At 40.7% G+C, this 27741-nt stretch overlaps 1 protein-coding gene across 5 annotated transcripts; it reads right to left on the bottom strand.

Annotated features, from left to right (window-relative positions):
- Positions 1 to 1136: 1136 nt before the first annotated feature.
- On the bottom strand, positions 1137 to 27741 carry si:ch211-272n13.3 (ankyrin repeat domain-containing protein 26). Of its 5 annotated transcripts, none has more exons than XM_041038597.1 (44): positions 27308 to 27741; positions 26286 to 26574; positions 24997 to 25111; positions 24677 to 24850; positions 24293 to 24399; positions 24057 to 24194; positions 23664 to 23824; positions 23163 to 23199; positions 23010 to 23079; positions 22872 to 22923; positions 22584 to 22780; positions 19694 to 19901; positions 18868 to 18929; positions 18684 to 18783; positions 18311 to 18415; positions 17763 to 17827; positions 17045 to 17114; positions 16905 to 16949; positions 15676 to 15927; positions 15467 to 15559; positions 15311 to 15381; positions 14134 to 15030; positions 12752 to 12927; positions 12188 to 12403; positions 11494 to 11524; positions 11248 to 11389; positions 10941 to 11154; positions 10624 to 10807; positions 10164 to 10310; positions 9507 to 9969; positions 8560 to 9065; positions 8266 to 8418; positions 7856 to 8031; positions 7547 to 7640; positions 7319 to 7360; positions 6836 to 6913; positions 6497 to 6631; positions 6293 to 6405; positions 5835 to 5982; positions 5397 to 5687; positions 4950 to 5185; positions 4488 to 4731; positions 2214 to 2259; positions 1137 to 2087 (listed from the first exon to the last, which is right to left on the bottom strand). In XM_041038597.1, exons 2-44 carry the CDS (start codon positions 26483 to 26485, stop codon positions 1957 to 1959), a joined length of 7185 nt encoding a protein of 2394 aa, XP_040894531.1. In that variant the 5' UTR covers positions 26486 to 26574; positions 27308 to 27741; the 3' UTR covers positions 1137 to 1956. The 5 variants fall into 5 exon arrangements, with proteins under 5 accessions (XP_040894531.1, XP_040894532.1, XP_040894534.1 ...); XM_041038598.1 differs by having other exon boundaries at positions 6299 to 6405; XM_041038600.1 differs by lacking the exon at positions 7319 to 7360.

The raw sequence follows: 27741 nt of genomic DNA, 5'->3' as shown, positions 1-27741 counted from the left end.
TTTTTCTGAACAGTTGTTGGACTGGCAGTCTGAGATAACAAGACTGGGCATCACAGATGGAGTATGACCCAGTGAGGAGCGGTTTGTTTTAAACCTGAGTTGCTTTTCAAAAACAACCCTTTCAACACTTTTTTAATTCAGAATCTGTCTATTTGTATTCTCGCCTTCCTCCAAAGCTTTATGACAATGGTTGTAACCTCCTCAATCAAAACAAGGTTTACGTGTAGTGTATGAAGAGGCGTCTATTGAAAAAAGGGGAAATAATAACACCTAATAGTCAGTCTGTCAGATGTGCCCATCTGCTGTAAAGGAAACAAAAATAAACGTAACCAGATTTGAATATCTAACATTTGCGGCTGACGCAGAGAGGACGGATCAAAGGGAAGAGAGACACACCAGAGGGGGGCAATCATAAACACATTGTCTCACATTTTAATAAGTGAGGGGAATGGTTTCTAAACCAGTGCATACCATCAAGTTTAATGTGTTTGGGGGTGGGGGGGCAAAGTACATCAAAACATAGCTAATGAGGGTTGGGTTAAAAATGGGCGTGCATGAAATATTGACAGCAAGCTCCATTTTTATATTGAATGTAAGGTTCCTCGAATCTAAGTAAGTTCTGCACACAACTGCAGAATAATTCAAGCATTAAGACAGTCTACTCTATCTCAACAAGAAATCTGTCTTCAGCTCAGCTCAATTTGACAAGAAAATACACAACTGTAATTTTCTGCCTGCTTATACTATTTATCACCTGTTTGTTACTATTCAGTTAGATGCTCAGAATCTAAAGTCCTCTTGGGCCATTTGCACCAGCTGCTCATCTGTTCAAGCTTAGCCTGGTTATACTGCGTTAGCCTGTCATACTTAAGTGTTTAATAAGTGAAGATTCTTGCATTGAAACTGTTAAAGAATATTTATTTATGCCCAGCAACCACTGGATGTATCTGGTTGACAAGTGTGACATGACACTTGATTAAAACACTTAATAATGATCCATTTCACAAAAATAACACAAACTACCTCAAATTATAAAATGTTGAGCCATTAATGTTATACGGAGTGGCCTAATAATGCTGACTAGGTTAGTACAACCTGATATCAATCAGTAGCCAAATAGCAATCGCTGACTCACGTTCAGGGTTTTCTACAGTTTTATTTACAACTTTAGAGTCTTCTGTAATGAACAGGCGTCATAACTGTTGTCCTGTATGTATTTTGTTACAGTATCTATGAATGAAAACGAGTGTATTTCACTTTTGTCAGTCTTTAAAGGAAGCTAAGCAAAAGCTGAAATGACAGCTGTACCAATGCGGTCACACCCTGTTTCAGTAGCCAGAGAGAACTCCAGCTCGTCTTATTCAAGTATATCATGTTCATAAAAAAAAAAAAAAGAATAAATAAAATAATCATAAACACAATACACCAATGAGTCTAATGAAGTGAGACCAAGACAGATATTGCACCATTTGATGGCACATACCAAATGTGATATCTTGGCAAAAATTATGAATGATGCATACATCAAATACTTATAAATTCAAATTTAGCAACACCAATATTCACACATAAAAACCCAAACCACGATTCTGTATATGTATTTGTGTGTGTGTGTGTGTGTGTGTGTGTGTGTGTGTATGTATGTATGTATATATATATATCTTGTGCTAATAGAAACAAAACAGAGATTGAACAGAATTAGTCAGAATAAAATACTTTCGAGGTTCTCTCTAATTGTACCCATCCATATATATATATATGATTCATGCCCTTTGTTCCTGAGTGGTTAAGTGCAATGTGCATTATATTTGCTTTCTTTCATAAAAGATAAAGTAGATACCTACAAAGTTGGATTCTCCTAGTTAGATGATGGGGCTGTGGCTTTGGTCTTTAAGTTGGTGCTTAAATGGTTGAAATATGTTTGAGTGAGCATGTACGGGCAGCTGTGATGTGTGGTCAGATCATATTGTTCTTCTTCAGTACCTCCAAGTACTGCTGCGTCGCCCTGCTGACGGGGTCCAGCTCCACCCTCGAGGCAGAGCCCACCGGGGACATACGCGCAGAGGCAACATCCAGCTCGGCTGTGGCTGAGGACCAGAGAGAGACCGCATCATGAGGCAGCAGCTACATGTCACATACTGACACCATCTTTTTTATGACACTTTATAAAACGGGTAGGATCTGTGTAATGTTTCCAGCTGCAGTGCACTCACCGTTGTACACTTCCTTTGATATGTTTCTATCCAATTCACTCTGCATCTGGAAAAAAAAAGAGGAAAGTTCCATTTGAGCTAACTTAAATGAAAAAAAAAACTTAAAAATAATTTTTTATACGTTTTAAAAAAGATGCAGGGATGATATTTCACCAAACACAACACTATGGTAAATGCAGACACATTTAATGACAAATACTTGAACAGTGGAAAATCACTGCAAGAAAATCAGAACTATTATGTGAAACACAGCAGGACATGCCAAACATGCAAGCTCTGCTTTAGTGTAGAGTTTCTGCACGCTATTTGATGTTGCCTTTTAAATCTCACTGCAAGTATGTTGGCATGGTCACCTGAAGTCATATGCCTCCATAAATTATTCAAATAGCCTGTACAAGATGCATGTAAAATGATGATAAATATTTTTTGTTGAATATCTGAATAAATCTTAGATGAAAGAAACATGTTCATGATAACTAACATAAAAAATAAAGGCGTGAATGCAACATGAAAAATATTGTGTATTGAGTTATACTCGCACAATTGCATGTGCCTGTAAACACACACACATATATATGTGCATCTGTAGCATGTACATAAATACAGACACATGGAAATTTCCAGATGAAACAGTTACTTATTGTATCTCACTGTACATCATTCCATGGTTTCTTTTATTTCTGTGAGTAAACAAATTTAAGCTCCTGTTTATCTTAACTTCTTTATTTGTGCCTCATTTGTGTGTTTTCATCCTTTCAGTGAAAAGAGAGATCAATTCAGTTTGAAATTAAATGGAGCTTTTATCCAAACATGATTTCTCTTCAGGTTTTCTTTGTCAAAGGTACAAAGTAAGGAATGAGGATGGTAGGGGCCGAAATACATCTTCTGTACAAGTCATGCCTCTGCCATATGTTTATACAGTAAAGAATTCTGTCTTGTGTGTTGCACTGCTCTCCTGTGATAGACAACAAATTACCACATTTTTATTCTCATTGATTATTCATTCAATCTAGGTAGGTTGTTTTTTTTTTTCCTTGCGTGTAACGAGGAGATGTATGATTAACTGAACCTAATTTGATTTTCAAATTAAATACATACAGTACATGAATGTGGGGCACACTTAATACAACTTCACCGCTAAAATCAGTTAGAATAGACAGAACAGAGCCACATAACCTCTAGCAGTCAGCTTCGGAGCATGGAGAAAGTCGACTCAAAGCAGAGAATCAGAGAGGAGGTTGGAGATTTGAGTCACTAACCACACAATGCAAAACCCAGCATTCCTGCACATTTCAGAAGTGACATTAGTCCTGAGTCTTGAAATTTTACATTGATGTCTTTTTGCAACCTTGACATGTTTTGTAGCTTTTGCCTTGTATCTTGTTTTAAGTCTTTGTTATTTACAACTGTGTAAACTCCTTAAAGGTTTTCCTTGAAAGACCAACGAGGAAACAGCTCTGCAATAAAGTGGACTGCTGTCGTAGAAATCTAAATAATGGCTGTAACTTTGAATACAGTTTTGGGAAAAGCTCAGCTGATATATACATTTTCCACCCCCGGAATTTTTTTTTTACATTCTACAGCATCTGCAGTCACAGTTTTTCACTGTGCACATCCTGAACATCATGGTTTGAATGTGAACAGAAGCCGTAAAAGTGAGCCCACCAGCAGGGTGAAGGGAACAGCAGCCAATCAGACACTGAGCTAAACACATCTACACACCTGGTTATGAGTCTGGCTGAAGAGAAGAGAGATGAGAGACAGACTTTTGAGCAAGAAGCTAAAAGAGTGAGAAATAGAAGACAGGTTAGAAGTGAAGTCCAACTACCATAAAGACTAGAGATAGAGTGAAAAAGAAACAATGCGCAGGAGGAAGAAAAAAAACATCAAGGTATTAGGAATAACTTTAGTTTCAAAGATTTTTATGTAGAGGGAAGACAGGCTTTAAGGGAACTTTAGAAAGCCATCACAACAATTTCATACCTAATTTTCTTAGAAGTCAGTTTTCTCACAATCTGAAATATTTGATGCGTAATCTCTCAAAACCCATAGAGTGACACATCTCTGCAGTCATGACAATGTAACAACACACTAACTGGTCTATAAAAAGCAACATCTTTGAACAAAACGACACCAGTTACACAATAACAACACTGACAACCATGATGCTATGGAAATGAAAATGGCCCAAAATAAATGAACTGGTCTATGTCAAGAATATTCCTCTGTAATCTACAGGAGTGAATGGGTGTGTCAATTAATGACTATACAGACCTTGGCCAGATAGTCCTCCACCCTGCTGTTCTGTCCCTCAGTCACAGGGTTGAGAAGGGAGAGTCCCAGGCTGAGGCTTCTGTTGACAGGTCCCAGTGTGGCCCCATAGTTTGCTGGTGAACCCAAAGTGCCTACGTCCAGCGAGGGCCCTCCAAGGCTACCGTTTGCAAAGCTGCTGTTGATAAGAGACCTGCTACGCTCGTTGAGCAACTTAGAGTTGGCTTCTGAGAGCCGACTGTTGGCCCTACATATGGAAAACAGCACAGGTTAATCACTGATACAATACAGGTTTGGTGCCTTTGTCTAATCATACCATGATATTACACGCTGCTTGGAAGACTTCTTCAATACTGTAGAGTTGAAATTAGCTCTTACACGTGAGGCTACGGCAGTGGATTTTGCAGGGTGGAACCACAGCCAGACCTTACAGAAAACCTGGCTCTGAGAACAAGCTGGTCTCACCTTTCGAGTTTGGCAGCCAGGGACTTGCGGAGACGCAGCTCCTCAGTATAGAGCTGGTGGTATCGCTCTAGCTCGGTGCGTGTGGAGTCTCTTTGGCTAAGGCTGTCTTGCTGGGTGGCACGGGCGCGGCCCAGTTCCCCCTCCAGCTCCCGGATCTTTTGCTCCAGCTGAGAGCGCAGGTTAGCCTCATTGGCTGCTTTAATCTGATCCAGTGCTTCTTGGGATGCTGCCTGGGACTGGGAGACAATCAAACACAATCACATTCGATCAGACATGGTGATGTTTTAATAGGCACATGCATTTAGTAGCTTCCATAGCAACACGTTATATACTGAGTGTGCATACCAAAGAAATGATTCAGTGAATTATTACTATCTCATCTGTTGGTTTCATCCCATCTTATGATTTCAGTCTGTATCATTATTTGTTATTAGTATTTATAATTACCTGCAGGAAGAGGTTGACCTGCTCCAGTTTCTGTTGTATCTCTTGACGGACCCTCTCCTCTGCATCACGGCGGTACTGCTCCACCTGGCTCTGCTCCACCTGAGCAGCCTCCATTCGGCGTCTCAGGTCCAATACCTCCTCCTCCAGCTGCCTCTTACTCCTCTCCAGCTGGTCAGTACTGCGGCTGAAGCTCTTCAGGGAGGCCAGCTGATCCTTAAGCTCCCCATTCACCTTCTCTAGTTGGCTGCGACGAGACACTTCCTTCTCCAGCTGCACCTGGAGATCATCCACCTAAGACAGAGGAAATGTTTGAGGCCAAGGTCTAACAGTTGCGGTATAATACTACATCTAAGGGACTCAAGGTGTCGCTAAAGACAAAGTTTCCAGCTCTGCAAATAGCAGTGGTATCAATCATAGTGCAGCATCAGACAGCCAAACCTTTTCTTTCATTCGTCCGAAGCTACCCTCAGCCTGGCTGTGTCTGCCCTGGTCCATCCGTAGACTGCTCATAGGAGAGCCAAACTCAGCTCCACCTGTGTCCTGATCCCGCAGTTTCTTCTTTGCAGTCTTCAATAGAGTACGCAGCCTTAAACACATATGCACAAATACTATGACTAAATATCAAAGAATAAGAACCAATAAATCAATCACAATGAAATGACGTGCAAAAACACAAGACAAACACAAGGACTGCACAGACTTTTTTTATACACTCATAGTAGTTCGGTTTAAAATAAAAACAGAAAAAATACCTTTACACCAGATACACACTCATTAGTGCACTACAGCCACATAAGCCAGGAAAGACTGCGCTCTACTGGATCCTACTTGTGTCTAAATAGTAGGAGAAGGTACTGCCATAGGTGAGGAGGGTGCAGGGGGAGGACAGGAGTCACCTGTACATTTCTTTTTGAAGCTCTGTGTTTCTCTTCATCTCTTGGTCCAGACGAGAATCTACAGCCTTTTTCTGCTCTGCTATTTTCTTGGCTTTCTTCTTTTCTATTTCCATCTGGAACATCATGATATATCATCAGCAGGAATGCCTATGCAGTTTATCATTTACAATATTAGTCTGCATGGAAATGTATCTCTATGTTCACCTGCGTGCTCAGTTCTCCTTTTTCCTTTTCAAGTTCTGCCAGACGCAGTCCTAACTTAGAACGACTCTTCAGCTCCTCCTCCCAGAGGGCCTGCGAGTCCTGGGCTGTGTGAGACAGCATGCTTTGTTTCTGGACCTAGAAAAGATAAAGGTGCAGGCACGAATCTAAATCATAATAAATAAAGGTATGCTTTTCTTATTTGGCTAGTAAATAAAAAAAATCTGAAACTGCCTGCTCAGACTGGTCTTGAGCGAATTACATAGACACAGACTAGAAAGTAGGATGAGAGTAAGAAATGGAAATCTAGGCCGAAATTTTTCATCAAAATATGCCACCAACCTCTCTACTGAGTTGGTCTTCCAAAGTCATCTTACTGCTTTGGAGGTTTGTAACCAAGTCCTCCAAATGACCTCTGACCTACAGAAATAAGAAAAGCATTGTAAAAAATTAAGCAATTTAAGAGGATGTTTTTGTTTGTGTTGCTGCTTCTTCATTTTTCATTTATCATTTTAGAAAGTTAAGAAGATTAAAGGAAGTAACATGCATCATGCAGCTCGAGAAGAAATGGATTAAAAAACCCCACATACCAACATTGGGTTTAAAGGAGAAAACACATTTTGACGTCACCAAGAAAAAACCCAAACCAACAAATCTATTTTTCCCCTATAAAATTGGATAACTGGTCTAAAAGATTGTGCAAAAAGCTCACAAAGCCAAAGCGCTTTTTATTTTGCAGATACATACAGTATGATTTTATAATTTTTGTCACTTTTTTTTTTTTTTTTAAACAGAGGTAAACCCACACAGAAGAACTAAGCCTACATCCACAATACCAACCCCTCCTCCAGGTGAGCAGTCAGATAGCTGAAAAAAGATTGGATACCTTAAAGTATATCAGCTCTTTGTTATCAGAGATTTCAATAAATATGACAACACTGAGAAATTTTAAGATGCTTTTTTTTTTAGTCACAGAGAAGTAAATATGGCACCATTGACATCCTGTGCAAAATGTGTGTGTACACGTTGTTGAGTGAGGTTTTCAGGACTCACCATGGCAGCTTCATGAGCCCCTTTCTGAAGAGCATCAATTTTGTTGGACTGTTGCTTAGCAGCCGCTTCCAGCCTTGCATTCTCTATCTCGAGCCTAATGTGACATTACATTTACACTCTGCATCACACGTTCATATGCTGTATATCAAAAAATGTTTGCACTCATGGCTGAAAATGCTTGCAACACATATCTGTGACTTGTGTGTAATTTAAGTTTTATTTTACATCCTTTGTACATGTGATAAAATCAAATAAAGTGATCAGTCTTCCAGTCCCAAGTGTGTGTGGACAGTGTGTGTCTGTACATACCTCTGTACGGCGTCCTCCAGCTGTTTGATGGTGGTATCAGAAGCTGCTGAGGCAGACAGCGCCTCCTGGAGTTTCTGAGCAGCAGTGGTGAGCTCCTTCTCCCTCTCATCAAGGCTGCTCTTCAGACTGTTAATTCGTCTCTCAGCCTGCACATAGTGGTCTTCGCTCTCCTCCAGCTACAGACAGTAACAGAGCATCCACCTCATCAGCACCGCTAACAGGAGACTCAACTGCCATTTCAGCGAATATACAGGGTGACACTTATTGCCTCTTCTGACCTTAAAAAGTGATAATAAGCAACCTAATTTCAGTACAGCTCAAGGTGTTTGCTTCATAATTATTATAACAGCTGGTATCAGAATTGTGGTGAGAATATGCTGCCACAAGGTGCCACTGTTCCCTGCTATTACCTTTCCTTTAAGCCTGTCCACGTCTTTGAGGAGGCGAGCCTTCTCTTCCTCCAGGTCATTGCGATAGCGTGTGTTAACCTCCAGAGAAGCTTCACTCATTGACAGCTTCTTGAGTGAGTCAGCTAACTCCTGCTGCAGCTGCCTTAGACTAGTCTGCTCAGATAGAATCCAGAGAAAGTACAGGATGGTTAGATATAAAGCGAGATCCTTAACTGGCATGTGGTAGAAAGGCTAAAAGTGGGTCTGGAGGAAGAGGTTAGGTAATCCTCTTACCCTGGAGAGTCCTAATCTTACCTCTCGTTCGTTCTTCTCTTCCTCTAACTTATAGATCTGATCTCGCAGATCAGCAGCCTTACTGGCGAGCTCCTTATTTCTCTCCTCCACTAGTTGTACCCTCTCTTCGCAGTCAGAACGTAGCTTGGAGAGAATGTCACTGAAGCGTTCTTGGGCATCTGTCACAGCACGCTCCTTGGCAACACCTTTGTTTTGGGCCTCCTCTAGCTGTTGCCGTAATAACATACCCTCACTTTGGGCTTGGGCTAGCCGCTCCTGTGTGGCCTCTTGGCGAGCTCCGGCACGACTGACCAGCTCCCTCTCGGCCTGCAGAGCTGCTTCTAGCTCTTTGGCACGTGCAGCTGCCTGGTCCTTTTCCCGCTGTAAGACATCCAGCAGTAGGCCCTTCTCTGTCAGCTGCAGTGTGACCCGATGAACTTCATTCTCCATGCTGTTTGAATGAGCCTCTGCCTTGGCCAGCTTCTGGGACAAGCTGCTAACAGTCTCGCGCTGACTGGCAGCTTCTCCTATAGAAATAAACGCATTAGGTGTAACAAAAAAAGCTGGATACAGCAAGAAGCAGAACTGGCCCACACAGAGTAACTCGACCAAAAACAGCCCCTCAGTGTCACAGTAAAGAGTGATACTTCTGTGTAGTTGCACCAAAAATAGGTTTGTTTTAAACTAAGGGAAAAAATATGCCAACAGAGGTAACCACATTAAATGAAATAGTTGAGATTCAAATCTGGATCTCAGTGACAAATGGAAATCTGCTAATCAAGTCATTTTCACTTAATCGCCCTTTAAAGGGATATGCATAAAAGAATGAAGCACATTTTATTAAACTTCAAATAAAGTGCACTTTAGATTTCACACTGTTCTTAACTTCCATGTCATGGAAAACAAAGCACACAAAACTTGACTGGTTGGGCATAGGTGAATGTCCTGCCATTCCAACCACCACTCACCTGTGAGTCTGTCTCTAAGACGCTGGTGTTCCTCTTTCTCCCAGAGAAGAGCTTTCTCTGTGTCTGTGTGAGCTGCGAGGCAACGCTCAGTCTCCTTTACTGCACCGACCAGGCGGGTACGAGTGGACTCCACCTCCACCTCCAGTGTTTCACGAGTTTGTCGCTCATTTTCCAGGCGGGTTGTTATCATAGCTAACTCAGACTTCAGGGTGGTCACCTGGTTATTGCAGTTGAAGACAGTTTGGGTCAGGGCTTCACTGTTGATTTTGAGATCTCGTCGAGCATCTTCCAGCTGTTCCTTGAGGGCCTCGTTCTCCTCTAAAATGTGGCTCTCTTTGAGACTGCTGTTGGCCTGCGAACGCTCGAGGTCTGTTCTAAGGATGGCCAGCTGCTCCTGTAAGGTAGCATTCTGCTGTAGCAACTCCCTCTCCCTGTCACTGGCCTCAGTAAGCTGGGACAAGGCCTATTATGGAAAAAAGCAAAAACGTGTGAAGTTTGCCTCAAGTTGACAGGTCTTCTTTACAGTTTTGTCCTCAAAATGTATTATTTATTCCCAAGTGATGAATATGATTCTTCTATTTGAAACAACATACTGTATCACTGTTATTTTACGGTATATTCCAAAACAACAAAAAACACACTGTATACCAGAATTACCTCATTGCTTTTGCTTATATTTCTCTTGTTCTCCTCTTCTATCTCCTGCTGCTTACGGAGATGGCTGTTGAGCAGATTCTCCTGCAGTGTCCTTGCACTGCGCTCCTGAGCCAGCAGCCTCTGGGTCTCACTGTGGTCCTCTTCAAGCTAGGTGGTTAACATATACTACACTGTCACTTATATGACAATCATATATAAACCAACAAAAACTAGTGAGTACTCAAAAGCATCTTCATCGCATCATCAGAAATTCTAAATAAAATAAATATGAGTATTACTGTATAAAATACATACTGTATGTGAAATCATCTAAACAACAGAGTCAAGCTGACTTAATATTCTAGCAGTCATATTGATAGCTATTAATGCAAACACCAACCAATATCAATACAATGAAACAGACTTGAAAAATTACTGCACACTTTAATCAGACAGGAAAACAAAGTTTAAGAGGCTGTACCTGTTTCATGTTGTTGACCAGTGTTCTCATCTCCAGCTCCAGGTTCCTGAGGGTGAGCTCCACCTTCTGTCGCTCCTGAACCTCTAGCTGATGCTGCTCCTCTGTCCTCCTCAGCTTATCTCTGGTGGTGTTGTACATCATGGTGGCATTGCGGCGATTTTCCTGCTCTTGTTTCAGCTGAAATCTATAGTGGCAGACACACTGACGTTAGGAAATCAAAACACATAAAAAAAAAAAAAAACATAAAACAGACAATCAAAGTAGGCATCAGACTTTCAACAAGGGCGTATGGTGCACAAAAAGGATGTAATGCTCACCTGAGGTTTGTGACTTCAGTCTGCAGTTCCAGCTGGTTGCGCTCCAAGGCAGACTTAACATCTTTAACTTCCTCTAGAGAGCTCTTCAACTCTGCTCGCTCCATTTCCAGCTGGCTCACCTTGTCTGCCAGGTACCCATGGCGGCTCCTCGCCTTTTGGATAGAGCGTTCATATTCGTGGAAAATGTTCTGCAGCTTCACCATGCTTCTCGAATCTGTGAGATACAATACGGCAGAGTGTTTGAAGGACCACAAAAAAAATTACACATCATTACGTAAATTTCACTTTGCATCAGCTAAGTCGGTACCTAAACTGGGTGAGTCCAGCTTCTGTATGAGGAGGGATGCGTGACGATAGCCTGAAGTGGGAGAGTCAATGTCATCTGTGGCTGTGTCCGATGACTGCGTGAGTTCATCAAAGTCTTCTGCCATCTCCACTTCCTCAGGCTTCTGAACATGGAAACAAAATGTGGTCTTAATATCATTCAGTTTTCCATTCTGTATTGCGTACTCAAACTCAAGTCCATCCAGTGACTGACGGAATTTGAGTTTACCTGATTTTTCTGATGCCCACTGGCTGGCAACCTGAGCCCAAAAAATAGAGGGGAGAAAAACAGGGGTTATTTTGAACACTGATGTGTATCTGCAGAGCTGGATAGAGGAGCTATTGGAGGTGTAATGGTATAATGCAGTATACAGCTCCATTTTAGAAAAATCAGTTGTTAGTCGTGCAACTATGTAGGGAAACAGAGAATTCAAATCAATAAAGATTGTATCCCAACCATCGCCCACCACCAATATTGTAAAGTTTTGATCAGACTGAACGCAAAGAATTTTCACAGTGGTTTATTCATGCAAATTTGACTGCTGGAGCGGAGCTTTAGGAGTCTGCGTTTATTCATCACAAACAACCAATGCACAGACATGATCTTATAACTTACCAACAACTCCAGAAGTATCTCTTACATTCTTCCTGTGTCTCCCTTTTCCTCTTTTCTCTATATGTTCTTTCAGTCACGTACAAAAGGTTTTGAATAAACACTTTTTTTTTCAGTTTGAAACACTTTAGACTTGCACAGATGCCTTTACTTTGTCTCCATATACCAAATCTGTGTCTGCTATCATCCACTCCTTTCTCTCCATTGATTACTGTGTAATTCACTTTGCGGTCAGCAGTCTGAACACACCTTACAGGTTAGTGACAGAGAGGTGAAACTGATACGCATAAGTGGCATACTGCATATATACCTTCCTTCATCGTCCGACACTTCACTTAAAGTGCTATCGTCAAACACAGAGAGAGGATCTCCGTTAACATGGCTGTTGGTCTGAGGGGCTCTGCCGCGATGGGCCCCTCTGACCAGCTCCAGCTTTAAGGTGTCCTCTACAGCTTGCCCCTCCTTTTTGTTGCTATTGTAGGTCGGCTGGAGTGGGAGATGCGCCTGCACTGGTGCGTCATTGGTGCTATAAAGAGCAATAAACTTGATAGTCAGTGAGTTGTGACATCTACACTTTGGGGCACTTGGAAGTATTGTTGAAGAGGTCAATAAATGCAATTAATAAAAAAAAAGTTTAGACTGTGGAAAGTTTATTCTGTGGAATACGTCATTGAAGAAGAAGTTCAGCTAAAGACCATATCAACAAAATCATTTAGAGGACAACTACACACATACACATACACACACACACACACACATAAAATCTGATATCTAAATTTAGAAGAGGGTTGTGGATAAGTTGTTTGAAATTGTGAGAGCAATAGTTAACATTTGCTCAGGACCAACAAACGTACAACGGCAAGAAAATGCGTACCTCTTGGTTGCTGCAGGCTGCTGTTCCTGGTGAATTATTCCAGCTTCACTTGACAGGCATCCTAACCTGGTCTCAGGTTTCTCAGTACCCACTTTTTCCAGTGTCGTTCCACCAGTATCCCAGGAAGCACTGGATTTTTGCACCTCCATCACAGTCTTGGTCGTTTCTTTGCCAACCTGAAAAGACTGAACTTGTGACATTCATCCTACCTGAAACAAGCTGGGGCCAGCCTTTTAAGATGCAATTTGGAGCAGGTACTTGAACACTTTGTCATACATAATTTAGTGTCACCCCTCCCATCTGAGACCTAACACCTTAGTGTGGTTACTCTATTTGACATGGTATTTTCAGTTAATTACAAGGATTCATGATTCCATGAACTGCAATGCTCCCTGTGGCATTCTGGGTAACTGAACTAAGAAAATTCTGGATGGTCTGATATGAATGGTAAGATACAAAAACTAAATGGCAGTGTTCTTGTAGAGATCTTCCCAAAACTTAAACCAGAGGCTAGAGAAAGTATCATCTCTAGCAGTCTGCATGTTTGTTTTTCACATTGCCATCTTACTGTCATTAGTCTGTGTGTCCAATTGTACAAGTAATATTTCCTTCTCTGCTTTCTTTCCATAGAGACACCCAAACACTCAAAAGGCTGGCCAAGAAATAAATCTATTCATTACTCACAACACTAATTTGCACACAGCATGCATTAAAAGAAAAAAAAAAAAAAACATCAACCGCCATTTCATCACAACAGTACTTCTTAAGGGCAAAGACAGCTATTATTTATGCACTCTGTACACCCCATCACCTAGAAAGAGAGGGTTCATACAACAGAACTTATTCAACATCACGATACATGCAAAGTCCATGCATAATGAAAAATAAATCACTACTAAAGAACACACAAGACTGAACCTTCTTTAGTTCTGGAGTACAATCAAGGATGCCAAACAACCAATGTTTTTTAAGTGTAAGTCGGTACCAAATGCTTCCTGAGTGCAGTGCACATGAAATTCAACAAATTTTTAGTTAAAAGATTTAGTTAGTTCTGCACGTCTTGAAGGCTGGTTAAGGAGACGCAAAAATGTAAGGAGAAACATGCGAGATCGACTCTTCTACTTGAAATCAAACCTAAAGAAAAGAAATGATGAACGATGAACATCTAACAGACAGAAATGAGATGAGATCATAATATATGGCCTGTTTGGCAATTTTAAAACAGCTGAGTAAAAGAAATGAAATTAAGTACATGAATGAAAAAAGAAAAGGAGAAATATAGGCTAGAAGGGACAATGGGAGGGACGGCCATCCTCTACCTCTTTCTGGAGTTGGGCCTTTTCTTTCTCCAAATCCAGGAAGACAACCTTCAGCATCCCTACCTCAAGTTTAAACCTTTCCATGTCCTCTTCCAGCTCCTCATCAGAGACACCAGGGACAGATGCTGAACGTCTGCTTATCGAGGGGGGCAGAGACTTAGTGATCTCCTCTGGATCCTCTTCTGACCTCGCATTATTCTTCTCAGCTTCATCTACATCTGCACTTTTATTCTTCAAGATTAAGTCCATCTGTTGCTGAAGTTTGGTCTCATCTTTTAAGAATGGGCTACAGTCAACATCAGAAATGGGTATGGTGTGACCATCAGTAAAAGCTGTGGTAGCACGATCTATGTTGCTCTCTCTCTGTGTTGTGGTGAGTTGTGATGAAGGAGACCTGCACTCTCTCAGAGCATCATCAGGGAGCGGATTTGGCTCCTGATGCATGCTACTGTCACTGACCGGGGGCTGAGACACTTGCATCCTGTCTTCGCACAGAGAGTTTTCAGTTGACTCTGTCGCACTGTCTTCCAGTCCAGACTCTCTCTGCTCAGGTATGGTGAGAAGGACAGTACTCCTTGCTCTGGCTGTGGGCCGCACAATGATTTCCCCTTCTTCTTCATCACTTGACTCTTCTTCTGCAGATGTTGATTCAGCTGTGGCCTGGTCTTCTTCTGCAACACCTTCTGCAGGACATCTTGATTTATGCAGTTCTCCAAACTTCTCCTTCAGTTCACCTGCAACGTTCTTGAAGGTGGATTTTACCTCCCGTTTCTCCACCGCTACCCAGAGCTTTTCATAACGTTTCTCCCATGGTACGTCATCATCCGCTTCACCTCCTTCTTCAGGACTGCATTCATCTCTAAAGTCATTATCCTTTTCTCCTCTGTCAAAGCCCATATGGCTAGATGGCTGTGGGTTATTTAGATCTAACTCATATGTATCTCCTGCATCATCTTTCTCCTTTGATGGCATGGGTAGACAAGGAAAAACACAACACACACAAAACAAAGACCAAGTTTTGCTTTTAAATGAAAAACACAATATTGACACAAGTGTGGGGGCATTTCAACATTTCATACCCATATCCTTTCCACTCACTATGTTTCAACATTTGAACTGCACTTGAAAACATGCACATATTTATGAAATGGGTGATGCTGTTTTGTCTGGGATGAAACTCAGTGAGGAATGAAAAATGCTTCGATTGTCATAAGGATGGTATGTTCTGTGTATTTCTCACCTTAAGCTGAGGCTCGTCAGACTCTTTGTTACTGTTACTGTCTCTTAACACTGATGAAAGGTCAGGGGAACCTAAGAAGGACACAGAGGATCTTTATCCAGAGCTGAGGGCATGTGTGACCAAAAAGGCATACTTAAAAAGACCAGTAAGCTTTACCTGGTTTAACCACTGCCTGAAGCTCAGCTATGTTTGGCAGCTCCATTTTGGCTGCATTGGAAGATGTTAAATTGTCTGGTTCCCAATCTGATTCTGAAAGAGAGAGAGAAAGAGAGAAACAGAAAATTATGTTTATATCCTTTGTTTGAATGGTATAAACATGCATTGAAAACATGAAGAAGAGCATGAATGGCCTTACTACACTTTACCTTCCTCACTCTCTGGTTTCTGAAGCACCATTTTCCTTGCCCGAGGTTGAGGATGGGGTACAAGTTGAGGGGGTGTGCTGGGCAGTCTCGTGCCAGAGTCAGTGTTCCTCAGAGGAATCAGGGGAGCTGCTGGAGAAACATCCTCACCCTGATCGGTGCATTCTGGGAACTCCTCAAGTCCAGGGGAGGCCATTCTGCGGCCAGGCAGGGTTCTCTTACTGGCTGTACTGGCCGAGTCCCAGTCTGATGCATCTGTGCCATTAACACAAGAAGTTGTAGGTGAATGAACAAAATAGGACAGTGATGTTGCTGAGGGTAAGAGGTCAGGATGACCGTTATGTCTGTATGCCTTGAGGGTACACATCTCCATTATACTATGCACACATGCATGACAATGGAAAAGACCTGAGAGGCTGTTACACTACTGCCCTCTATCAAACAGGGGTCTCAAAGAAGGAACTACAGTTACCAGTGAATAAACTTCAACTTATCTAATCAGCTAGTTTATGTTTACTAACCTGCCTTTTGAGCTTCAAAATGTGAGAGGACAGAAACATACAAAGGGTGGAAAAGTCAGTGTTGCAAGCAAAAATACCACACAAAAGCATAAAAAAAGACAGCTCATCCTACGATATTTGAAAGTGAGGCTGTAATCATCTGGATATTGGGTGCTGCCCTGTCAGTATCAGGCAATTTCCAACAGTGTAAAGGATACGAATGCATTGGGTTTAAGGGCAGAATCATGGTGCATACACACATACGGATACAAAGTAGTATCTGGCCTCTCTTGAATCTGTTTTTTTTTTTTTTTGGGGATGTGTTGTTTTGACCATGTAATTTACACACTCTGCTCTGGACAACAGTTTTCTGACATAGTTGTAGCCACCAGACCCACCGTCAAGGTGGTGATTTTATTTCCACACATTGCTCTTTTTTTTGTCTCCATAACTTGTTAAAAACAAGTTGTAGAGAATTTGGGAAACTGGACTAAGACGGCAAAGACGGGTCTCATTCAAAAGAAATAACAGCCAGTACTATCCCAGCTTTTACAATCCATGTGTGTGAAGGAGCCAATAAGGCATTGGAGAATCAAAAACAACCAGCGTCTACTCACAAATATTCTATATTTCAAACCACCAAAACAAATCTTTCTATTTAAAAAGTCTATTTACAGATTAAAAAAAGAAGTAGTTAATGTGTCACGTCAAGTAGTAAATATGTCATCTTACCTTCAAGATCGTCAACATCACCTAGACCAAGCTCTTCCATTAAGTCTGCAAAAGAGAAATAAGTTAGTAAGGCAAAGAGCCCTGCTTCAGATAACTTCTCCAACATGTGGAATTATGAGAATCTGAATTATTCCATTTACCTGTCTTTTGGTCATTATCTCCGTCAAGTTTACTCAAAACATTAAGTGGTTCCCATTTTGCCTTCTCAGTCTGGTAGACAGGAAAAATATTGCAATTTGATTCCAACAGGTCACAATTTCTTTCATCTGATATGCCATAGTCCACACATATATCAGCATTTTTTAAAACATAGCTTTTTCTATGCATTTTGGCCTTTTGTCCACATGTAAGCTGCGGTTTAGGTCACTGAAAGCAGCTTTTGAAAAACTCCCTCCAGAGTAAAGATGTTCAGAAACTCTGTTTTCAGCTTTGACATGTAGACAGGGAGTTTTTTTGCTTGTAGCGCCACAGTGTGAACTGTTACCTTGCTGTTATGTATGTGAGGCAATTTTGTGCAATGGCGGATGTAGCCAAAATAGTGCTGGTTCTAATTATGCTAACAGGACTTTTTACATGTTTACACACAGATATAAAGTTACTCTTGGACTACATTGAGGTACAGAGGCTTTAGAATTTGCTGCAGAAGAACTTTTTCAGGCTTCTGATTGGCCAACATGGCTTTACAGTTAGGGTTATACTGATGCCTGTCTGGACAGCATGTTTTCATGTGCATGGAGATTTTTAAAAAAATATTTATATATAAATATACATAATTTTTTTTATAAGAACGAAGGAGGGAAACCCCCATTTTAACAAATGCCTGTGTATGTGTGGACTAACCCTTAGTTGTGAACGTACCTCCTTCTGTGTAGTGTCATCTTCAGCATGTTCTCGTCCATTATCACCATTATTGCTGTTTCCAGCTGCAAGATACATAAGATACCAGTTATACTCAAGACAATGCAATTACCTTCTTCTGTAAGAAACAAAACAATATTCTGATGAAGCTGGATGAGGTCGCCAGAACACTGGAAAAAGCATTCCCATGCAAATGCGCTCATGGTTAATCAGCATGAAGACAACATGATTAGTCATCAGACAAGCACTTATATTCCCTGCTCTGGTTTTAGTGGGACACAAGTTCAGCATCAGCCAAGAATGCTGAGAAGAACTGTAGCCACATATTAATATTATTTGAGCCAAAACACGCAGGAATCAAGAAGGCTAAGTAAAGCCTGTGGCTCTTTAAGTTCCAAATGTGGGAAAATGGGGTTCAAGGGCAGCAGGCAGAATGGACGAGTGTATGCTGCATGCATTTTCTTATGGTGATCGTGGGGTGATGACCAGGCTTCTGGTGTGGTGGAACATGCTGTTCCTTAGACCTATGAGTCAAGACATTCATTTACCCTTTCCCTGGCTGTCTCTTGGGCTGCCTACACTCCTCCGAGGCACTAGATCTGCCATCCTATTGCCTCCTTCCCCTCTTAAAAAAGAGGGAATATAAAACAAGTCTACAAAAGAAATGTAACATATTGTTGGAAAGGCTGGTTTGATCGATCGCAGTTGTAATGCACTGCATATTCTTCACCTTATTTAGACTGAAAACAGAAAGCTTGAACCATTATTCACAGACAAAATTAATGCATGCATTAATACATTAAAGTAGTATTTTATGTTTATGACTAAATAAGGTCACATTGTTTCTGCAGCATGAAATGGTGCCTGAAATGATCTGATTGCTAAATAAAAACAAAAAAGCAATAAATAAAATTAACCTACTTTCTTTAATGTCTTCTTTAACAGCAGACATCTCTTCTTGATCCTGAGTAGTCAACCTTTGTTTCTCTTCATGCAGCATATTGGGGTTTTCAGAATTGGACTTAAAAGAGAAAATCAGTCTGTGACAACGTGTATGGCCAACATATAATCCCACATGGTATTCAAAAGCGTGCCCTTGCTGTACCTCAGAGTCCCAAGAATCTTGCTCTTCTTCTCCCTTCTCTAGACCCAGCTCAGACAGGAAATCTATTCAATGGGTGGAAATAAATTTAGCTGGAACACTTGACAAGTAATGATGGCTGCAAAACAGTGCAGGATATCTTCAACATGCGAAGCAGGTAAAAAAAAAAAAAAAACAACCTGCTTGGAACTGCTGCCTCACTCTAAAGGTCTCTCAAAATTTGATTTGATTACAAGTCACGATGGTACAATTCAATTCAAAATGATTTTTGAAGAACAATTTTCAACTTGTGCAATCCAATTTTATTTCTGAATTCCCTACTTGTTCTTGCTGTAGAACCACACTGATATGAAATGAAAACTCTTGATAGACAGTGATAACAGTATGGTATTATTTACCCATTCAGAAAGAAAATCTTCACACAAAGGAATACATGACCAGTGTTTCGGATTGTTATTAAATCAAACAACATCTAGGAGCAAATTGGATTTCTGCTTAACATCTCCTTAACTAGCCTAAGGCACAAACCTCATTATCTTGTTAAACTGCCCACTAGTAGCTGTAGCACAAGTAGCTGCAGCTGGTGCTTGGGAAGCTTTCTGAATTCAGATCTAGTACTAGTTTTTTTTCGGGGGTTGATAACATAAGTCATTAGTAAGAGGAGTGTAATAACAAAGTCAGCTTCTGATTATAACTGTTCTGCTCAACAGTATTTAAAATGATCATACATAGCTATAAATACTTGAGGTCATAGTATTGTAAATATCTGTTATGCAAATGCAGCTGTTCATAACCCATTCAACCCATCTTTTATAGATTTGCTACTTACCTCTTTTCTTATCTTTAGAGACTTCTGTCTCAGGAACAGGTAATGTGGCGTCAACAGACTCTCCACTCTCTCCAGGCTGATCACCTTCATCTGAGATGTCTCCTTCCTCCTCTTTCTCGTCATCATCTCTCACCTCCTCTTTGTTGTCGTTGTCATCATCATCATTGTCCTGCTCCTCCTCCTCGTCATCCTCAGTGGAATCTTCTTTCTGTATAAATAAAAAACACTGAGAATCATGTTTAAAACCTAAAACCTTTCACAAAGCATCTCTGATGAGCAGAAAAGAACTAAGCAAGCTGAGCACAACCATCTGAAAAAATGAATATAAATGTGATAAAGGTGTTGGCACAGCTATAGTGTATTTGGAGGCCCCTATAAGAAATAATGTTACACTACAGAAACTAATACAGTACAACTAAAATCTATCTGTTACATTCACGTTTTACCTGAATGAGAGACTCTTCAGTGCTCCTGAGTTGTTGATTTCTTACACCTATGCTCCCTGCTTCATCAGGTGAGTCTAAATCTACATTATCGATGTCGGTCTGAGGTAACTCTTCATCAGACAATGTGATCCTGTCTGAATCCTGACACTGACCAACAGTGATATCTTCTTTGGTGGGTGGAATGGAAATATTTTCCTGATTTGGTTCTTCATCAAGGTCATCTGATGACACTCTTGTCTGGGAAACAATGACACTTTTATTTTCTAGTGGAACATATGCAGTTAGTCTAGCCTCATTTTCACCATCTGACTTGTCGCCAACGCACAGGCATCCATCAAGTATGTTATCAGAATCATCTCCCACATCAGACACTTTGACTGTGGCACTGGCAAAATCATACTGCACGTTTTGGTCCTTGCTGTCAGAGTCCTCACTGGTCTCATCGCCTTTGCGGGGACTGCCTCTCAGGACATCCACCAGATTTTCTTCTTCCTCTGGCCTGTTATTCTCTGTAGACTCATCATTTTCATCAATAACAGAATGAGGAACCTCTTCATTGTCTTCATCTTCATCAATATCACCTACTCTAGCTTCACCCTCCAACTCCTTGTCCATTACACTTGTGGGCCTTGACTTTGGTGACTGCAAATTGGCTGGGGTAGAAAGACGTGTCTCCAAGATGTCACCACTGTCTGCAAAGTCATCATCCTTTGTTTCCATTGCCTCCTGCTTTTCTGACTCATCACTTTCTTCTTTGTCATCCCAGCTACTATCATCACTTTTCTCATTTTCTGAGTCTAATTTTCCTTCCATTTGTGATGACTGACCAATTGAACCAACATCATCATTATCTATTATTTGATTTCTGGTTATGTTTTCATCCTCAGGTGCTGGTGTCACTGCAGGGGAGGGGTCACTTGTCCCTTTCTCAAATCTTTCTTTATCATCACAACAGTGCTGCTCTCCAGTGTGGTTTGATGTTATAATATTTGTTTTAGAAACAGGTGACACCACTTCACCTTTAGTGAAGGAGCCATTATCATTTTGGTCATTATTTTCAGAAGAAGAATCCCACTCTGATTCACATTCTGTTGTTTTAGCTGGTCTGTTTCTGGACTGAGGAGAGCTCGCTGAACAGAGTCCTACAGAGGATTTAGGTTCCTCTATAATTTGCTTAGGTGAGACACATGTTGGAGATGGTACCACTGGTGATGAGGAATCCCATGAAGTATCCTCGTGGTCATCATTTGTTTGAGGTAACGTGCTTTTCTCATGCAGTGTTGCTGCTTCTTGTTGGAAATCTGATGCCTGAAAATCACTTTTCTGATCAAGCGTCTGCTTTTTCATTTCATTTTCTTTGGGCAGGTCAACATCACTGTCCTCTAATGAAGAGCCCCATGAGGACCTGCGTTTCTCTTCTTTGTTTGATTCAGCATCATCTTCAGCATCCGACACACTGTGTGTATTCTCTGAGTCAACCTCAGGTAATAGATTTTTTTTATTAGCAAGAACGGTCTGTCGACCAAACCCCCCCGTATCCTCTTCATCATCACTGTCATTCCACACTGTATCACCACTGTTTTGTTTACTGCTCAAGGAGTCATCGTCATCCCTTTCCATTTCTCCCTGAAAGTCTTCCTCCTTAACCTCGCTAGGTGAATGAGTCTGAGTGCCATGCCTGGATGGTATAGGGACTCCTATGTTTTGATCTGATGACCACATGCATTCCTTCCCAAGGCTGTCGTCTTCATCAGAAAATTTAGATTCTACTCTAATGGCTGACACGACACAATCCTCATCTACATGTAATGTTGTAGGCATTGCATAACTTGCTGTTCCAGCTGGGCAGACATGGCCAGTATCTTGAGTCTCTGTTTTGGCATCTTCCACTGAGGCTTCTACGTTGACAGGACCAGTTCCACAGTTGGAAGAGACCTCAGTACCAGGTATGTTTTGGGTATCAGCACTGTCAATAATCTTAAGGGCACCAGTAACAGAGGGTTTTTGTTCATCTTCATATTCAGTAGAGCTGGCTTTGACAGAAGCCACACAGTTGTCATCCTCCTCCTCCTCACATTCATTCTCTTCTTCATCATCTTCCCTATCCTCCTCTTCACTTTCCTCTTCATCGTCTTCTTCATCATCATCATCCTCCTCTTCCTCTTCTTCATCCTCCTCATCTTCTTCATCTTCTTCATCATCATCTTCATCTTCTTCCTCCTCCTCTTCTTCTTCCTCTTCTTCTCCCACCTCCTCTTCAGAGTCCTCTGCTTCGGGGCTTCCCTCATGAGAGTCTGATCTTACTTTACTGCTTGACGGCTGCTCTGAGTCTTGGCTTTTCCCCTGCTCAGATGCCTTGCCTGCTTGTTTTGGGCATTTTAGAAAAAAATAGAAGGAGAGAAAGATGTCATGCAACTAGCAAAGCTTGAACAGAAATATTTTACCTTTCTGTAGCTTGGAAGAGGGGTGGAAGTCAACTGGGGTGCTTTGGAAAGGAAGGACACAGGAGATGGATCTACTGGGTGCTGTAGAGTGTTGCTGGGTGCTAAAGCCTTTGGGAGGGATGGGATTCTCTGGACTCTATTCTCACTCTCTGGTTCAGAATCTGTACCACTCAAGGACCTGGCAGGCAGTGCAGAAGCTACGGGGTAGGCAGGGATAAAAGATTACAATCAAAAACCACAAACTACGGAGACGCTAATAAGTGAATAATGCTCAAACATTTGCAATACCTTCTCCCTTTTTAGATGCAATCATTTTCCTCAGGTTTACTTTCTGTGGTTTCTGAAAGACAGGATATCAAATGAGGGTCAGAACAAAATTTAGGACAAAAGAAACAACTTACAAGGAGAAAAAAAAGAAGCTCCAACCTTTTCGGTTAAAGCCGATTCATCATCATCTTCAGATGAAGGCCATTCATCAACGGCACTTTTTGAGACCCTGAGAAGGTAAGAAGAATGGTTTGAGCTGGGAAGTTGATGTTAATTGTAAGTTGCAGATCATGAGAAGAAGATTGTACTCACCGACTCAGTGATTCTGATTGAGAATTGTCTTCAAAATCTGCAACAAAGTAGAGGAACTTATTTTCAGCTGATCACAATTTAACCTCAACTGAATCAAAATCACTTCCAGAAATGACATATCTTAGTATTAAAGCTATCAAACTGTGAGATCTTGATAGCATCTAAATCTTAAAAAGCAGAAAATGTATGGAGCACAAAGCACTACAATCTAGGCAGAATAAAAAAATGTATTTCCTAAAAACAGGAGTATGTTGAGCATCCATCCTGAGTTAATGATATTCACTGGCAAGAAACTGACAGCCATTGACTGATTTTGCTAACAAAGCTCATCTAAGCAAAGTAATACCTCCCCCTGCTTCATTTGCTCCATGCTCTAGATCCATCAAGAGGTAATGCATGAGGAATAAATGAAATAATCAAAGTCAATAATGAATAGACACAATAATAATATCCTTACACTACTGTTGTTCAAAGTTGTGCGATGAAAACCTGTCTCCCTACCATCTTTGTCAGTGGCTGGTCCTCCTAAAGAAAAGCCTGCTTCAACATCTTGGAAAGGACTGCCCAACAGCATCTTTTTCTTCTTTTTGCTTGGATCTTGATGTGACAGAGAGGGTCCATCGTTCCTCTGTGTGCCATGCTCAATGATCAGGAGGGAACAACTACAAGAGAGTCAAGATACCAACAATGCTATAATGTCATAGGCCTTAATATGCTCCTGTGATTACTGCAAAACCTGGCTTCTTAATGAATAACATAAACCTTGAAAACAAATGAAATGAAAAAAAAACCCATTTGTGGAATTTGTTTGATTATTTTATTTCAGTTCTATGTTCCCCTCACATAACAAAAATGCCTAAATTAAAAATAAGTACAAAGAAAAGAACAGCTTACGGATGATGCCCATTCATTACTGCGTAGTCATCAGCTGACCATCCTTTGGTATCCTTTAGTGTGATATCTGCGTTAAACCGCAAGAGTAGCCGCAACATACCGATTTGTCCATTGCCAGCAGCTATCATTAATGGGGACCTGCCGATAAAATCAATGACAGTAACATAACCAACAGTAACCAATGAATTCAGCACCATGAAAGTATTAGATATGTACAACAAATGGGTCACCATTACCTTTGGTCTTGGTCCATACAATTCATGTCGGCAGTCTCCTTGAGGAGAAACTCAGCCATCTCGATATGGTCCTCACGGACTGCCACAGTTAAAGGTGTGAACCCCTCCTAAAAATTGGATTACAGAACCAGAACACCTAATGGTCATTGGTGGGTACTGCAATAAAGACAGCTCTAATAACATGAGCAATAACAGCATGGTGAACACTTTCTTTTATTAATTAAAATACAGTGATGTGTAAAATATTGACCAACCCCTAGTGTCTTAGCTGGATCTACACACAGTTCCAATATACCTTGCAACATGATACTAGCTTTGCATTAGCTGATGTTTAGCCTAAAGCCGAGAAATTGTACTGTGGCAGACAGAAAGACCGAAACACACCTTATTTTGGGCGTTGATATTAGCCTCATGCTCCAGCAACAGGATAGCAGTGGAGATGGATGGGATGTTTGCTGCTAAATGTAGAGCTGTATTGCCATTGATGTCCACCAGGTTAGGATCGGCATGACTGTCCAGAAGAATGCTCACACATTGCTCATGCTGTCCCTGCACCGCCTGATGTTGTGAAGAATTGACAAAAAACAAAGAAAAAGGCCTGACACAAAGCTCAATGGGCAAAGAAAGTAGCCAACTGTGATCATCACATATTTAACATTAAATTAAGAATCACTCTGTCTTCAAGTCTCATCAGGCAGGATTACCTTCATTAAGGCGGATCTATTTTGATTGTCGCATAGGTTAAGCTTGGCTTTGCTCTGAACAAGGAATTGCACCACTTCAACATGTCCACTGGCACAGGCGATATGAAGTGCAGTTCTGTAATGATAAAGGAGAGAATTTCTCAGTTGCAAGTATTCATGTTCTTACTCAAACGCTACCATTTTAAAAGATTTTCACAGCTACTTTTTCAAGCTGTTTTAGCTTGGCCTTCCCCGATAATTATATAATAAAATGAGACAATATTTTCATTAGCTGTGCCAATTTTCAGAGATGTCTTGTGTGATAGTTACAGGTATACAAAATCAGTTCCAATACTAATATGTAATAATAAAAAACATGTTTTAGAATGTGTATGGTTTACTTTTTAAATGGGCTGATAAATACTGTGGGACCTGAGGGCAGTAGAGAACTCTGATACTTTTAAAAGCAAACTCAAGACCTACCTCTTTAATCTGGCTTTTAATTTAATTTTTTTTCCTTTTTAATTTATTTCCATTTCCATTTATCATTTTTTTAATTATTTATTTATTTGACTGGATTTCTAGTTTTAGTTTGATTTATTTTATATTATTTACTTTATTCTATTATCCTTTTTATATTCCCTGTTATATCTTTTTTTATTATTATTTTGAATTTTTATCCTACCTCTTTTATTTCTCCATTGCAAATCCATGAGATTTATAAAAGGGTTTCCTCAGTTGCTGTTTTTATTGAAACCTTTAATTTTCTTTTACACTGTGATTATTAATGGACTTTGGGTGTGTGCATGTGTGTGTGTCTGTGGGTGTGTGCCTGTGTGGGCTGGGGGAATTATTGCGGGCGTTGTGTAAAGCATTTTGTGCTACATTTATTTGTATGAAATGTGCTATACAAACAAAGTCTGATTGATTGACTGATTGATATTGGGTGCCGGAACATTTCACTGATTGTGCAGCTCCTTTTTTTTCCTTATTACAAGTCATTCTATAAATTGCCCTCTGTACTCCACTTACACCACTCACTTACTTCTGACATGTTAATTGCAAATGGTAACTTGAGCCTACCTTGAAACTTAAGTAGAAAAGAAACAATAGAGTTTCATGCGCATTTTACTTAGTGTTTTAAACACCTGGAAGTTTGCTTTTAAGTTCATTTTAGAAGAAAGATTATGACATTTATGACAAGTAATCACATGGACTGCATTCCTGTATAGATAGCTGTAGAGAGCAAATGATCCTGCAAAGACTAGCACTTTCAAGGATGTGAAAACAAATGCTTTAACCTCACTTACCTGTTCTCCTTGTCAAGTTGATTGATATCATTCTTTTTGGCAAGCTGCTTCAACTTTGCCAAATCACCCACTGAAGCAGCCTTGTGTACCTTCCCGAGGTCCTTTTCTTTCAGTTCATAGCCAACAGAAAGCACACTGCCATTATCAGGGGTACCAGTCGGATGTTTCTTTTTCTTAGTGAAGCTGAATATCTTCTTCATTGTACACAGCAGCACAACATTGCTTTTGCACCGTCACTACCTTCCACTCATCTGGTGCTGGAGGATCACCGCAGGCGGCTGTCCCATCCCTAAAAATAAGACGTGCAAAGAGGATTAGCAGCCTATAAAGCCGTGCAGAGAGCAACGCGGTTTTTGCTTGATATAAGATGCAATTAAATACCAGAAATACTGACCCTCAAACATTAACACAAAGTGAGTTAATGGTACCTATATCCCATTTACGGCATATGAATCAAATGAATATGTAGAGAGGTATTACGCATAACGTTGAGCATCTAATTGTTTTAACATAGCGCTAGGTGATGGTAAACACAGCTGTCATGCTAACCGCTGCGTTTTAGTACAGGCTAAGCTACGTGAACCTTCTTCTTTTTTTTTTTTTTTTTTTTTTTTACCATACCTTACAGGACGCCCTTTACAACGTTTTTTAGTACCTGTGTTTCACAAATCATGTTAGCGTTTCAGTGGTTCACCGATTTTGATGCGATTAAGATGAACAGACTCGAACATGTCCACATTAGCTAACGTTACTCCGCGTAGTGTATATGAACGTAGTTAGCATTATATCTTGTGGCGTGTTACCATAGTAACTCACAGTACAAATGGTATGCTAACGTAACTAGTCGAGATTATCCAACTTGCTAATGTTGAGAGCTGTACAAACGCATTGTTTTAGTGCTACTGAGCGATGCGCATTACTAATCCTACTATAAATATATCAAAAGAAAAAACGTAAGTTTTGGTCAATGTGTAAACTATGCTTATATTCAGGATTATTTGTTGCCTAGCAACATTACCTACCTTCAGTTGGCTCCGTGCTGCGCCTCCCACGTCGTCACTCCACAAACGATGCAAACCGCCACATTTAAACTGGATTTGAGGCAGAGCCGAGCACAGCAGGGAATGTCGCTACAGAGCTGAAACCGCAAAGCTAATTAGCAAGAGTTCAGCTCAAAGATACTGGTCCTGTTTTTCAGAAATGCGTGCAGGAGTCGTTAGCTAACGCTAACGCTAACCTAAGTGAAACAAACTTAACCCTGCTAACTCAATGCTAATCAGCAAACGCTAAAAAATCAAAGCTGAGGATGGGTAATAGGATACTCAGAACGATAACTTTAAAACGAATGCAAAGGACGTATGTGACAACATACTACCCCAACTCACGCAAACATTTGAACCAATACAAACTACAGTATATTAACTCAAACTAACCTGTTGATTGTCGAAGTCAGACT

This window comes from Toxotes jaculatrix, chromosome 5 (assembly GCF_017976425.1).
Source record: "Toxotes jaculatrix isolate fToxJac2 chromosome 5, fToxJac2.pri, whole genome shotgun sequence".
Lineage (NCBI taxonomy): Eukaryota > Metazoa > Chordata > Actinopteri > Toxotidae > Toxotes > Toxotes jaculatrix.
The sequence above is the reverse complement of the archived record's forward strand: the minus strand, read 5'-3'. Positions and strand labels throughout refer to the sequence as shown.